General features: G+C 50.7%; 1 protein-coding gene across 2 annotated transcripts in view; it reads left to right on the top strand.

Moving 5' to 3' along the window:
• Positions 1–16,346, top strand: part of AACS (acetoacetyl-CoA synthetase) — a 341,576-nt gene that overhangs the window by 176,123 nt on the left and 149,107 nt on the right. For both annotated transcript variants that reach the window (XM_069620120.1, XM_069620121.1), the window contains exons 8-9: positions 9,372–9,522; positions 10,877–10,957. In XM_069620120.1, the coding sequence (XP_069476221.1) occupies positions 9,372–9,522; positions 10,877–10,957 (232 nt within the window). The remainder of the gene's footprint in view (positions 1–9,371; positions 9,523–10,876; positions 10,958–16,346) is intronic.

Below are 16,346 nucleotides of genomic sequence, written 5' to 3' on the forward strand. Positions count from 1 at the left end.
GCACTGCCGGTCGAGGCGCTTGTCAGATAGTTCACAACCGAATGCACTGCTGGTCCTTGCGCTTGTCAGATAGTTCCCAACTGAATGCACTACGAGTCCATGCACTTGTCAGATACTTCACAACCGAATGCACTGCCATCCATGTGTTTGTCAGATAGTTCACAATCGAATGCACTGCCATCCATGCGCTTGTCAGATAGTTTCCCAAATGAATGCGCTGCCAGTCCATGTGATTGTCAAATACTTCACAACCGAATGCACTGCCATCCATGCGGTTGTCAGATAGTTCACAACCGAATGCATTGCCGGTCCAGGTGCTTGTCAGATTCTTCACAACCTAATGCACTGCTGGTCGAGGCGCTTGTCAGATAGTTCACAACCGAATGCACTGCAGGTCCAGGCGCTTGTCAGATAGTTCCCAACTGAATGCACTGCTGGCCCAGGCGCTTGTCAGATAGTTCACAACCAAATGCATTGATGGTCCAGGCGCTTGTCAGATAGTTCACGACTGAATGCTCTGCCGGTCCAGGCGCTTGTCAGATAGATCACGACCGAATGCACTGCGGTTCATGCGCTTGTCAGATAGTTCACAACCAAATGCACTGCTGGTTCATGCGCTTGTCAGATAGTTCACAACCGAATGCACTGCCAGTCCATGCCTTTGTCAGATAGTTCACAACCGAATGGACTGCCAGCCCAGGCGCTTGTCCGATAGTTCACAACCGAATACATTGCTGGTTCAGGCGCTTATCACATAGTTCACGACCGAATGCACTGCCGGTCCAGGCGCTTGTCAGATCGTTCACGACCGAATGCACTGCGGTTCATGCGCTTGTCAGATAGTTCACAACCGAATACATTGCTGGTCCAGGCGCTTATCAGATAGTTCACGACTGAATGCACTGCTGGTTCATGCGCTTGTCAGATAGTTCACAACCGAATGTACTGCCAGTCCATGCGCTTGTCAGATAGTTCACAACCGAATGCACTGCTGGTTCATGCGCTTGTCAGATAGTTCTCAACCGAATGCAATGCCAGTCCATGCACTTGTCAGATAATTCACAGCCGAATGCCCTGCCAGTCCATGCGCTTGTCAGATAGTTCACAACCAAATGCACTGCCAGTCCATGCGCTTTTCAGATAATTCACAGCCGAATGCTCTGCTGGTTCATGCGCTTGTCAGATAGTTCACAACTGCTAAGAGGTCCACGTGTCACAATCACGCTTTACAGGAAAGGAAGAGAGATCGACACTCTCCCCTGAACCACAGAAGCCGAATGAACTCGACCCTCCCACCGTGGTTGGCACAGACGCCTGATATATAAAACAGGTCGCCACGTGGCAGCCAATGGGGGGAAGAGGGGTTAGGGAGAGGTTGTGGATAGGATGGGGAATTTAGGAACACCGGAAAAAGGGTAAGGAAGTCCTACTTTGGATGGGACAGGGGAAACACCAGGAAAGAAGAACCCTACTCTGTCCAGCATGTAACACTGACCACGTATATAACCTAACTTCCTATCTAGTACACCTTACTACGTGTACTAACTCCTGTTGGTTCACAAGAAAACACATAAGCAAGCAACATGATGAAAACAAACATTAGGAAAACTTCCCATCATGATAGACAAGACACATGGCCCTTCGGGCAGCAAAGCAACATATAACATAAATGATTTCCCTCCTACACTAGTTTACTGCACCAGTGAAGATTTGGTGAACTTGGTAAACGTAATGTCCATGTATCATATTGAGTCTTTTGTCAGTAAATAGTTCATTACTCATAGACACCCATTAAAGATGCAGATTCACTATTGCTTGATACACACTGGGTTTGCCCAGCACAACCGTAAATGAGTGAACACCCTGGATTTCCCAACGCAGCAGCAGTACATGAGCGCATACACTGTGTTTTCTCAGCACAACATTCCAAAAACGTTCGCCGCTACTTATCTTATGTCTGGGAGCCCCTCGGGACTTCCCAGACAATGACCGTAAAGCCGCAATCCTTATCTGCACTCTCCTGCTCCTTCCGAAATGCGGCCGGATGTAGTTCATGCAGTCCTGCTCTCCATCGCTCGTCTCCGCACGCGGCCTGCCTGCCTCCATGCTGAATCAGAATAAGCCACACCTGCACGCTGCCGTTACCAGTTAATATGCTGTCCTTAATCCCAGACAGCTGGCCAAGCGCGCGCGTGTTGAACTACACGCAGACCCAGAGAATGCTGGGAATTATAGTTTCTAGACCTTCCCAGCTTAAGAGGCATATCTAGACACTCCTCGGCCCTCATTACGACCCTGGCGGAATTCGGAAAACGATGGCGGAAATGCAATACCGCCATCGAATAGCGCTCGGTGCGACTATGACCCGTCACCGCAAAGTACGAAGCCATTAGCGACACCGTAGTGAACGCCAACGCAAACTGCACCAAGCACGCGCGCGCGCGCCATGCCAAACCGTAAACACCACCATGGCGCAAGGGTACGCCAATTCCGACCCTAGCGGACATGTACCTAACGCCATCAAGCATGGCGGAATGAACCATTCCGCCATGGTGAGAAGTACGGCATCGCGAATCAACCGTAAACGGCCCCACTGAGTGCCTGTACACCGCTCCCTGCCCACAAAGTACAACTCCCCGTAGGTGCAATGAAGTCACAATGCAACCATTGAAATGTACAAGTCACCCATGCATGCCAACGAACAAATGAAACACAAGAGGGGCCAATGGGAGCTGCAGGGCACAGATGGCACGAATACAGAAGCCATCCCAATGGACATGACCACAGTCCCCCACCAAGAAACGCACGCAAACACAGGCACCTGTGACCAGCAATATTCCGAAAATCACATCATTCCACCAGTCCACCTGGCTGACCGGCATCTGTTACACAAAACCCAATCCCCCGCCCCTGAGCATGACAACATTCAAACTGTCATATTGGCAGCCCCCATCCCTGACCTCACGGGCTTCGTAGGCAAACGCGTCCAGTACAGTACCACGCAACTAAACTCCGAAGCTGGAACCCAATGCAGATCTCCTCACAATACATCGCTCCCCAAATAGGAATATGCCACATCACTTGCAAAGAAGAACGCTACACGGGCCAAATCAGAATAGAAATTTAATGCACAACAAAATCACCAAGCCCATACAGCCATCAGGCCATGAACTCCAAAACACATTTCACCATTGTGGGCTGCATCCGCAAGAAATGACCAGCCACTACTTGTGTGACGCCCTGTTCCATCATGGTACACAGAGCCACATTCACGTACGAAAAGGCAACATGGAAGCGCACAGAACCGCAGGGCCGTCCCAATGGGGAGGCACTAGTCCAGCTGAAAGGCCGAAATGTTGCTCCGAGCCACCAGTACTGCGTAAGGGCATGTGGCCCATTGGCGATCGTCCCATAAGATCGTAATGCTGCTCCACTGATTAACACGAAGCAGCAGGTGTCGGGAGTAAAACCCATCTGCAGGAGTGGCATACAGATGGCAGTGGCAAAAGGGGAGGAGATACCTGTCAACCAAAAGAAAAGAAAAAGAACAGAATGGCCATCAGAACTACATTCGAACAACTCACTTCAATGATCACACTAAATCCACAGCCATATGCATGCTAGCCCACTCCAAAGGTTCATCACCACCCAAAAACCACTTGCGACTCATAACTATCTATATCGAGATGTAAACACCATCACAAACGAGTGTACCTGTGCATGCGTCTGTCAAAACAGAATCCATCAGATGGGATTGGTAACGTGCATGGACACAAGTGTCTGAGGGCGCGTCGAGACAGGGAGGGCTCAACAAGGCCAGATAGACGATGGTCCCACTATGGCAGCCCTGCATCACATAGCGCAGGGGAGGCGGATAGATTCCAAGAAGCCCTGTACATGGCAAACTCTGTATCAAATCATCTGTCCATGCATCCATTCATCATTCCCTCATCCCGTAATGAAAACGCCTGAATATTTACTCACATAACATTAGAAATATCCATTGAGTCTGTGCGTTATGCAGCCTGCAAAATCCACAGTGCCCCAGCCCGTAATGCCAGTGTTGTGAAGTAACATGTATTTGGGAACATCCGGCCTCATCGCCCACGTCGCTATTGCGCATCCCAAACCATTCATATCAATCATTGCATCCTCGCCATGGCCCCTGTCCCAAGGACATTGAACAATAGTACGTTATATTTGCAGACAGACCTGTGGGCATTTCCCCGCCGCTAGCTGAAAACCGAAAGCGCCGCCCTTCGAATTCCTCATTTGCAACACCACGTCGAAGAAGCATCTGTGGCCGTTTGAAATCACTAATTAATCCATCAAGTGCGGCTGTGTGTGAAAATGGCAACTGCCTTCACCCACAAATGGGACGCCCCGCCCGTCGTTGCAACTCGGTACAGTGATGCATGAGGGCCCACCGTTACTCGAGTACTACGTACCACTGACCCTTCACAAGTCTGTTCGCGACTGCACAGATAGTATGTGAAACAATGGGACCATAGCAGAATGAACATATCAACCAATGTTACACGGCCATCGGGTACAAATACATGATTGCAATAGCAAGATGCCATTCCCCGAATTGCAGCGTTGTGTGCGGGACGTGCTCGGCCAAAGGGGAGAGCAGTTTGCACAGGTGGAATGAATCACCACAGGTGGAGGCCATACAGCCTGAAAACACATAAATTGCACAGCCAGTCTCCTCCCACAACCACACCGAAATGCTACCGGCAGGACTCGCGATGTTGGCCCTGGGGGACCTGATAGCACTGCAAGTACTCCAACTCCAGGAAGAAGACGAACACCAACTACAACCGGCCGCACGGAGGAGACGCAGGAGGAGGAGGAGGGCAAGGCAGGGCCAGCAAGGGCCGCCAGCACAGCCACAACCACCACGCAGGCAGCCCGCAATCCCACGCCTCCGAGCACATCCGTTCAACCTCACTGATGAGCAGATCCACACCCTCTACCGTCTGGACCGGGACACCATAGCCGCCATTGTGGACATGACACAGGCTGACCTTGTCAGCATGATAGACAGCCCAACCGCCATCCCACCCCTACTGAAGGTGGTGTCTGTACTACACTTCCTGGCCACAGGCACCTACCAGCACACAGTCGGACAGTTGCATGGCATTTCTCAGCCACTGTTCTCACGGACACTATTGCAAGTGCTCGATGCCCTCCTGCAGCACGCAGACGACTACATCTCCCTACCACGCTCGGAGCAGGAAATTACCAACACAAAAGTGGGATTCCATGCACTTGCCGGCATACCGGGTTGCATTGGTGCCATCGACTGCACCCATGTGGAATTGGTCGTCCCACATGCCATGGAGGCCCAGTACCGCAACCGAAAACAATTTCATTCTCTTAATGTACAAATGGTGTGTGACTCCAACAGGATCATTACACATTGTTGTGCCAGATTCCCTGGATCAACCCATGATTCTATGGTCTTGAGGAACTCTACAATACCACGCTACATGGAGCGACACGCAGGGAACAGATCCTGGCTACTCGGTGAGTCTCATTACATGCATGATAATGTGGGGTATGTGATTCGGCAATGACCTGGCAGGAAGGGTGGGGGGGGTGTGCGTACGTAGCAATGGCATTCCACATCATACGTTTCTCGTCCACATACAGGTGATGCTGGATATCCACTGAAGAGATGGCTCCTCACACCAGTCCGGAACCCACGGGACCAGCATGAGGAGGACTACAACCATGCCCACTCACGTACCCGTGTAGTCATAGAACAGGCATTCGGCCTACTGAAGGGTCGTTTCCGCTGCCTCAGCAGGTCTGGCGGGGCACTCCTGTACCGCCATGAGAAGGTTGCAAAGATGGTGATGGCATGTGTCATGCTCCACAACATGTGCGTACGTAGAAATGTGCCCATGCCCCCTGACGCAGAACTGCAAGCACCTGATGATGGTCATGATGAGGGCGGGGATGTGGCAGCACCTCAAGGAGTCTGCGAGGCACCGGAGGGCCGTGACATTCGTCAGCATCTCATTGATGTATGCTTCTAGCACTCACGCCTGGTGGCTGATACATGGACACGGGACTCGTGGCACTGTGTGTGTCTGGGACATGCACAATATGGACTGTACGCCTATGATGGCCTAGTACACAAAGATCAATGTCCACACATCTCATTGGTTGATCGTGCACTGTTTATGGCATATGTGATATCATGTTGAACACCCTATCGACCCGCCACCCAAGTGAGCCCAACACACCCCCTCCACCCTCCTACCTCCCCCCCGAACACCAGTGTCCAAAGATGCTCATTGTCAGTGGGCTGTCGCTATTGCAAGCCCCCTCTGCGGGTATCAGGGGCACCCCTGCCTGTGGAGCGCAGGTTCCTCCCAGATCTACGTTGGGGGCTGCCCTGGACGGAACTTGCAACGGATGATGTCTCTGCCTGCTCACGTCCATGCATGTCCCTAAGGGTTTGCGAGAGCTCAGTGAGCACACGGCGCACTGCGGCAAGTTCGGCACATACGTCCTTGGACGTCGCATGCAGTTCCCCCCTCAGGCTCTCGGTGCTTCTCTCCATTTGGACTCCCAGGCTCTCGGTGCTACTCTCCATTCGTGCCCTTAGTGTCTCTGTACCTCTCTCCATTTCTGCCCTAAGTGTCTCAGTTGATGTTTCTATGTCTGCCTTAGTGCCCCCACATTCATCGGCATGGTCCTTGAGGAGCGTGGCCAGTTGCTGCTGTTGCACGATTAACTGGTCGAGGGACTGTTGCCTCTGCTGGGCCATGGCCATTTGCGGGGGTGTCACAGAGGGGCTGTTGGCCTCATGTTGCCTTGCCACAGGGCTTGTGGGGGATGGCCAGTCGTCGTCTTGTGGGTGCCCCTGCGTGGTATCCTCATGTTGTACGGGATGGGACAGACAGGGGGATTGGGACAGGTCATGGATGGATCTGTCTTCGACATCCCCGTCTTCTGTGTCGGAGCATGCTGCCATCAATGGGGTGTCACCTATGGTGCTGCTGCCACCAGAGGCAGTGCCTTCTGTGGCATCCGTTGGGGGGACCTGTGGTGGTGGTGGTGTGGGCATGCTGGCTGCTGGGGTGCCTGTTGATGTTCCCTCCTCTGTGCTGCCACCTGATTTGTGCTGCTGCCGTGTCTTGATGCGTGCAGCTGAGGTGGAGGGTCTTTGGCCGTTGGTCTTGGCCCTCTTTGCAGGTGTGCTGGTAGGGGTGTCCTGTAGCTCGTCGTTTGGATCGGACCCTGTGGTGGAGTAAAGGAGGGCGAGGGTTATTGATGGGTCTGTGGGAATTGGAATGGCATTGTATCACATGCATTGGGGTGGTACCTGAGGGTGATTTGGGTCGGGGCCTTGGAGGTGCTTTCATTTGTGTGTGGAGTGAGGGTGCAGTTGTTTGGCAGCCTGCAGTTAGGGTGTGCCTGCTGCACGTGTAGTGCGTGTTTTAGGGGTTTTTAATTATTTATGTATTTATTGTGGGTTTTAACGTGCGCTATCAGGCCGATGTGTGTGGACGTTCTCCTGGACATGTGTTTCTGTTGCACTATGTGGACACATGGTACTTCACATGGTTGGACTTTGTGGATTTGGCATTGTTTTATCTGGCCCACCTACCTGAATCTTCGGATGTCTGCACTCCTTTCTCCATCCCTCCGACTCCCTCTATGCTCTCCATTCCGATGGTGGAGGCACAGATTTCTTCCCAGGGGGTCAACTTGATGGGTGATTCAGGACCTCCCCCGGTGGCTGTGGCAATGTTGCGGTTGGCAGAGAGTATGCTGCGGACGCGTATCCGCAGGTCGTCCCATCGCTTTCGGCATTGCTGTGGGGTGCGGGGTGCGGTCCCCACCGCACTTGCCCGCTGTGCCACCAGAGCCCATATGGCCTTCTTGTTTGCAAGTGCCGTCCTGGTCATTTGCGTGCAGAAGACGACGGCAGCATTCTCCTGGAGGGTCTCTGTTAGCACGGTGAGTTCCTCACGGGAGAAGTGGACCTGCCGCTTGCGGTCGCACGCTTTCTTCGCTACTTTTCCCATTTTTCTTGGTTTCGCTAGGGTGGATGACGGGTTGGGGTGTGTCTCAGGGTAGTGTTTTTAGTGGTTGTGTGGTTTTAGTGGTTTTATAGGTGTACGCGGGATGTTTCCCGTTCCGGGCCCATGTTTTAACTTCCGTTTCCGTATATTTCCGGTCACCGTACTTTCCGGTAGGCGCACACTGCGGTGTCCGCTGTGATGGGTGGCGGTATTGCACCTAGGGCGCCGTACGGCGGCGGTGTGGGCCATTTTGGGGTCTTTTCCGCCATCGCGGACTTTGCACTTCCGCCATGCCGTGGTGCTCGTGCCCGATGGGTCGGAATGGGCCGCACTTTGCTCCTTCGTACAATGGCGGAAACGCTATTTGCGCTGTGGCGGTCCGGTCAGTCACTTTCCGCCAGGGTCGTAATGAGGGCCCTCGTCTTTGCCAGCCCTGAGTCCTGACACCAGGAGAGGTTAGTTCAGAAAGAATAGTACATGCAGGAGAAATTAACCCTGCTTGGGGCAGCCGGGAAAAGGGTTACTAAGACTGACACTTGGGAAGCCAGGCAGCCAGAGACACTGGCACATACAACTCTCTAGGGTGGGTGGGACTTCCTTTATTCTCAAACATAAAAAACAAGTGAATGAATACTGTTTAGCTGTGAAGTGAGAGCACGGCCCTTGTCCTCTAGGGAGGTGTTCCCCACGGAACGCCTGTTGGCTTGTGTTGAACATTCTCTCAGAATGATAATGTCTTGTGATACCCACATGAACGAGAGCAGGAAACGAATGAATGGGTTCCGGGGTGTATTTACACAAGTTGAATCAATGTACACAAAGGGATCTAGTGCATTAGTGAGGATCGACTGGAGACTGGCTCACAGTTCTGTTGCCTTGGTAAGGGATCCAGCTTGCATGGAGCGAGCTAGTGAAGAGGTCCAGAAAACGGGCCGAAGGCAGCAGAAGAAAGCGTCTTGATGACCCAGAGATCAAGTAGATCTCCCTGCACGTGGGAGCACACCCCACTGGGCTAGCTAATGAAAGGCAGCGTTGACTCTGCGTCAACCAATCGCCTCGCTTTCCACTGGTGGTTGGTGAGCCTGTGTTTCACGATTGATCAACTCAAATAAAAATACATTAAAATACTTACCTCAGTTCCTGCCTCGTACTTATAATCTGCATTTTATTCCCCGTGCCAGCATGTACCCTTGCCACTCGCAGCCCTGTAAGGCTTTGTAGGAGGGGGTTAGGGGGGCTGTATAAGGTTCTGTATTTTTTCAGTGGAAGTCATTTTTGGGTGTGTCACAGCTGATCAGGTCTAACGGCTTTTTCTCCCCCCCACAGTGTGTTCTTGGAGGATTTCCTTGCCACCGGGAAGGAAGGCGGGCAGGCCCCCCAGCTGGAGTTTGAGCAGCTGCCCTTCAGTCACCCGCTTTTCATCATGTACTCTTCGGGCACCACAGGGGCACCCAAATGCATGGTGCATTCTGCAGGGGTAGGTCTGGCCTCCGATCAGAATTTCCCCCTCCCAGCCCCCCCCTGGGATGTGGAAGTGCATTGCCTTGCAGGGTTGGGTGGGAGTTTGGTAACTGTGAACAGAAGGTCGACATTGTAATTATGGACACTCTCTCTGCCTCGAGATATTGCACCATGTCAGCCTCCTGTTCTTTTCTGGGGGGGGGGGGGGTAGAGGAGCTGGGTGGGGGCGGGTAGCAGAACCCTTCTTAATGTTGTGATGCTGACCCAGGTCACAGCGAGGGATAGAGGTTTAGGAGCGTGGGACGCGGTGGAGGAGAAGCAGGTGTTTGAGGTCGTTGTCTTTGTTTGAGGGAGTGCCCTGTTTCGAGGACTGCATGGATGTGTCCAGCTGAGCTTGCCTCTGGGGGTGCATGGAGTCTGAGCAAGCCCATTGGTTCTCGGGATCTGGCCGCTGTCAGGATCTGCTGGCTCGGTGCTGGGCAGCAGATAGAATGAGATGGGGGGCTCATGGCTTGGGGTTGGGGTGTACCCTGCTATGATATGCGGTAGACTTATGAAAAGGGTGTATGCCCCACTTGCTATAGAGACTGCCTCTCCTCAGGGCGCTTCTCACCTCCAAAGTGGGCAGGGCTGGACTGGGGACCAAAAGAGGCCCTGGAAATGAAGTTCAAAGTGGCCCCAAATGACACATTTTCAGACAAGCCCAATGCTTTTCCTATGAGAAAATGTGGAAATACCACAGAAAAGAGGCCCAGGGTGCAGAGGCCCACCGGGAAATCTCCAGAGTTCCGTATAGGCCAGTCCACTCCTGAAAGTGGGTGCCCCTAAAAAGGGCCAAACCTGGCCCGTGGAGTTAATCCCTCGGTCTTGAGTTTCTCATCTCTTGTAAGTTTAGAAATCTCTTTCTCTCACTCCAGACATCTCGTCAAATCTGGGGACATTGGCATGTCCGGTTCCTCGGGCCATGTCAAGCACCGGAACGGCCCATGTCCCCCTTTTAGACCAGTTCGCTCTTGAGCTTGAATCTGGGTGGAGTCGCCAGTGCTAGGTAGCAACATCTGTAGATTTGCTGGCAGTGTCTCTCGGTGCCGCCCTGCTAGGCCAACAGCTGCCTCAGAAGGAAAGAGAACCCAATGAACCTGTGGCAGCCGGGGTGGGGGGGGGGCAGAAAAGGATAAGGCACCCAGCAGGCCCCTCCAGGGCATTGTAGGATGTGCACAGCTCTTTAGGTTGCAACTTGGAGCCCAGTTACACTGCGCCTATTCCCAATTCTCTGCTGCATTCTTGATTCATAAACAAGTCACTCTTCACTTTGCAACTTTGTGTCACGTAGGTGGAGTGAAACTGACGTGTTCTCTCCCTTCTCACAGGGAACCCTGATCCAGCACCTGAAGGAGCACATGCTGCATGGAAACATGGGCCCGAGCGACATCATCCTGTACTACACAACGGCAAGTGTTGCCAAGCCGGGGGCTGCTTGGATGGGGTCTGCGTGCTCATCTGCAAGTTGGGCTACAGTTGTGCATGGTGTCCGAGCTTGAGACACGCGTGTCACTTTCAGTGCACTAGACAGGACTTGTGTTGTAATGCTTGTACAGCGATTCCCGTGTGTGCCTGGATTTCGAGTCGCAGTGTTTCGAGGAGCTGTAATTTGTAGATTGTGTACGCAGCAGTGTGATACACATTTGGTGAGATTGATTTGCTGGAGGATTAAGGTTTTAAATGCCCACTCAGCCGCACGCCGTGGAAAGGCCAGTCTGGGAGGTTGAGAGTGACCACAGGAATCCTCCTTCAGGAGCCCACATTGTGCAGAGGAAGAGTGGATCACCAGATCACCCCTGATCCCAAGCTGGTGCCACCTTGGACGTTTTATTAGAATGAGTAATCTTCCAGTGGGAAGCTGGACACACCACCCCTCACCCTTAAGCCCACCCTCAGTCCTCCAGCGCTGAGAGTCTGGATGGATGGGATCTGGAGATGCAAGCCACCATCCTTCCCTCTGCGCAATCACGTTATGCAACATTTAGGCGCGAGGCACAGTGACTTGTATCAATGTTGGCAGATGTAGTGGCATCTGCCGCTCGCCAGCAGAGGGTGCAACTGTTTGGAGGATCGGGTTTCCACTTCCCACCATACCTGAGACTGAGTGATCTGACCCCCACTGCTTCCTGACAATTGCCCTCCCTCGCCTGTTAGATGCGCACTCCATTGCTTCTGCGCTCCCTAACCTTATTGTTCACCCTACGACTGGACAGGGCTACGAGCTTCCCGGACCTAGGTCAGCGTCAAATTAATGCCATCATAATTATAATAATAATGAGTCTCCAAAGAAGCCTTACTCAATATGCAGGATCAAGATAAAAACACTACATCTACCAGAATGCACTGTACCGGTCTCCTGTAAGACCTTGTACTGCTCTTATGCCGCCCTAATGTTCAGTGTGACATTTTCCTAGAACAGTAGGGCTGTCAATGGAAATAGCCACACAACTAGAGATTTGCATGGAATGTTGGGGGGTTTTGCTGGGCTACTCAAGGAGTAAACATCAGTGAAGTTTGCTGGGAGTATTAAAGAGAGTTGGGAGACTTGTAACAATATATTTAGAGACTGTGGCCCTCATTACAACACTGGCGGTAACCCATGGCGCTATTAGCACCATGGTTGCTGCCGGTGTTGTAACAAGTCCGCCAATGTTCAATGGGGAATTACCACCCCATTCCAAGGTTGGCGGGGCGGTAATTTCCCATTGAACATTGGCCCTTCCACATTCCCATTTTTGCCCCATAGAGCTCAATGGGACTGGGGAAGGCGGTAATTACGGTACCGCAAATTGGGGTACTGTAATTACCTCAAAGGTCCCTTTGCGGGTCCCTACTTTAACGGTTGGTTCAGATTAGGCGCAGCCTTTTACGGCGCCGTTAACCCCTTAGCGCCAGGGTCGTAATGACCCCCCTATGTATTTATTGGACAATGGTATGGCGCCTATACATACGTGTTTCCAGGGGCCACCAGACAAATTTGGGGTAGGGGGGACAAGAAAACCAACAATGATGATTATATTGACCTTGGAAGAATCCTACCTTGCAAGTGCAAGACAAGGTGATAAGTGTGGGGGAGGGGGACAGTGGGTGAAGTGCAGGAGTCAGGTGCCAAAGGGGGCAAGCAAGTGCTGTGGCCCCAAGACAGCAAATACAAGGGAAAGAGAGGGGGAAGGGAAGATGAGTGCGATGGACACGGTGGACCAGGTTACAGCTAGTCCGGAGAAGGGTGCCAGAGGGCAAGTGCTGGCAAGGGATGCTGAGGGACCTGGTAGGGGGGTGGTCTGTCCCCTGTATGACTTAGAAGGGACGAGGCCCCAGTCTCAGCCGGAGAGAGATGTTAGCAGGGGAGGGGGAGAGGGAAGGAAGAGGAGAAAATAAGTCTTGAGAAGTTTCCGGAACTTAAGAAGATCCGGCTCAAGTCTGAGGGGCGCAGCAAGGCCGTTCCAGAGGGAGGAACCTGCCGAGGAAAGGGATCTACCTCCCACTCTCTGCCTGGAGAGAGAGTTGGAGCCAGTGGACCGAAGAACTCTAGCAGGGAGGTATTTAGAGATGGAATGCTGGATGACATGTGGTCTCCGGCCCCAGACAGCTGTGTTAATGATGCAAAGGGTCTTGAATTTGATCCTTGCAGTCACTGGGAGCCATTGGGGAGATTTTAGGACTGAAAAGATACGATCCCTGGGCTGGAGGCCAAGGCTAAGTCTTGCAGCCGTTTTCTGGATTAGTTCAAGGGGGTGAAGGGAGGAAAGAGGCAGATTGAGGAAGAGGTTGTTCCAGTAGTCCAGCTTAGAAAGGATCAGGGCTCTGGAGACGTTGAGCTTCTGGGGGAAGGTGAGGAAAGGGAGGATGCCTCTCAGGAGGTGGAGCAGAAAGTTGGACTTCCTGACAAAGTCCGCCATACCATGGGGAGTTCAATGCCCCCCCAGTTAAAGCGCCACACAATATATCATTTGTTTGATTCAGTCTAGACCGCCCACCACCGGGCCACCAATAATCCAGGGACCAGACCGGGGTACAGAGAGACTATATATTTATTAAATAACTACTGGAGAAACCCATGTACACAGGCTAATGTGCACAAAGGAAGACATTTTCAGAGTGTAAACATATTATGTGGTGTATTTTAACATAATTTATGTTAATGAAAAACATTTTTAAAGGATCTTGCTTCTTTTATGTGCAGGAGTAGTAACCTCACCCAAAATCTCACAGAATCCGTAGAAAGTTGGACATACAGCCAATTGTTGTATCTGCTCCTCATGGTCTTGAATTCCACTTACTGGTTTTGGACTCAAATATAATGGGCCTCATTACACGGTAGGCGGTAAACCATGGTGCTATTAGCACCATGGTTGCTGCCGGTACCATACCGGTACCACCATGGAGGAAAGGGGAATTACCACCCCATTCCAAGGTTGGCGAGGCGGTTATTCCCCCTTTCTCCATGGCCCTTCCCCATTCCCATTTTTGCCCCATAGGGCATAATGGGAATGGGGAAGGAGCTAATTACGGTACCGCAAATTGCGTAATTAGCACCAAGGTCCCTTTGCGGGTCCCAACTTTAACGGCTGGTCTACACCAGCCGTTAAGGTCGGGTCCCGCAAAGGCACCTCGTAGTAAGGCGGTAAGGGTTAACGGTCACCGGTACCCTTACCGGTGACCGTTAACCCTTACCACCTTCCGTGTAATGAGGCCCATAATGTTGACGGATGTCAGAGTGATACAATTCACATGCAGAATGAGTCGAAGTAGACATGAGATCATAAAATAAAGTAAATTGAAGTCAAATAAAGAATATTATTGATATAATAATACATACAAAGAAATATTACAATGACAAATTACATAATACATTGAAAAAAGAAAGTAATTTATTTGGTTAGAGAAATAGTGCTTAATCAAGTGAATTTCTGCTTATATGTATTTTATTTTTTTATTATTATTTATTTATTGTGTATAGTTCTATCAAGAATTTAACCTCATTAAAAAAATGCATAATTTTACATTTCATTTCATAAGTCAATTTCATTCAAAGATAAAACATAGCTAATACTTTGTTTCATCTTACTTTGGGACTTTCCCGGTCTGTTTCTTTTTCAACATGCATCACACTTTTACTTTAAACTCCCCGTTTTGAGACTGATTCAGTGCCAACCCACAGTTTAGATTATCCAGGTTTAGCAGACCTAAAGGAGTTTGTTTTATGCCCCATCCACAGCCTATAAAGTGCTAAGTGCAAAGTAACCAAATCCGAGTTCAGACATTGTGCCGAAAAACCATCTGACTTAATTGTGTTTAAGTTATAAACACATTTTCCAAACATGGTCATATAGAGAGGTCCCGACCGTGGACAGTCCATCATTATATGCTTCGCCGTCTCCTCATTTGTGTGGATGGTGCATATTCGACAGAATGGAGCTGTGGCTGGTAAATTCAACCTACCCCCATATGTGGCACGCACCGGCAGCTGATTTGTGCGCATCATTAGGTGAAACCTGCAGACCGCTGGGTCTGGACAAAGCAATAAGTAGCCTTCCGGGCGCAGATATCTGTGGACCACCTGAGCTACCATCGGGAACATGTGCAACTGGTATGCAACTGGTGTTCATAATTGTTTAAACATATTTTACGATTTGGATACCAATTTAACACTGCAAACAGGTCCTTAACCGTACCCACAAAGGGGTCAGCCCCGGACCTATTCCCAGAGCTCTAACAAATTGTCCCCCCAGTATCCTCAATAGAGGGCATAACAGTGACATTGACGCCCGAAGAAGCAGTTCAGCCTTTCGCTTGATAAATAGAGCTTTTAACGATGTAAAACCCAGCTCAAGACGAATATACTTGATCAGTTTATTTCGGGGTAGACCTAGGACATAACGCCAGAAGTACCCCTCCGCCTGAGCCAACCACTTTGTACCCCCAAGGGTTAATGCCTCAAGGCCATACAAAATGGGTGAACAGAACCATTGCTTGTATAAGGTTAGCACACCCCTCAGAGAGAAGCCTGCATGGTCATTTACGTGTTTACATGTCAAATGAGTGATTTGCTTTGTTCTTCTGTATTTGGACTCAACAATGGCATTATAGTCCCCCTTTGCAGGATAGTTTGAGCGCTAAATAATTATAAGTGTTAGTGTACTCAATGGTCCCCAAACAGGTATTTAGTGTGTGTCGCTTTACCCTTTTCCTTGAGACCAGCATAGTTTTAGTTTTGCCCAGGTTTACCGCTAAATCGTGCTCTCTGGCATACAAAACTCGTTTGTTTAGTACCTCTTGCATTCGCCTTAATACATGATCAAATACCACCAGATCGTCCGCATACAACATTGCATGCACTGTGATGTTTCCGATCTTAGGTGGGCATTTTGCAATGTTTGCCAGACGTGCTAGCAAATCTGATATATAGATATTAAACATGCAACCCTGCTTTAGCCCCCTGTTAATACGTAATGGTCTTGACAGGTTCCCACAATCATCGAGACGGATCTGCGCAGTAGAATTTGAATGTAAAGCCATCACAATCCCAAGCAGCCAGCCCGGGCAGCCCCATTTCTTCCCAAAGAATTGTATGATTTACTTGGTCAAAGGCAGACCTGAAGTCAACAAATGTGATGTATACAGAAGGTGCATCACACTTGGTTACTTGAGTAATGATTGTGTCCAGCACTCGTATGTTATGATGTTATGGATAGCGCTGGACCCCGCACGAAAACCAGTTTGGAATTGGTGTAGAATCTTATTCGTGTTCACCCAAGTCTGCAAATGTTCCAAAACAAATGTGGAAAAAACTTTGCA

This window comes from Ambystoma mexicanum, chromosome 10 (assembly GCF_040938575.1).
Source record: "Ambystoma mexicanum isolate Mex_15411 chromosome 10, UKY_AmexF1_1, whole genome shotgun sequence".
In the NCBI taxonomy this organism is placed as follows: domain Eukaryota; kingdom Metazoa; phylum Chordata; class Amphibia; order Caudata; family Ambystomatidae; genus Ambystoma; species Ambystoma mexicanum.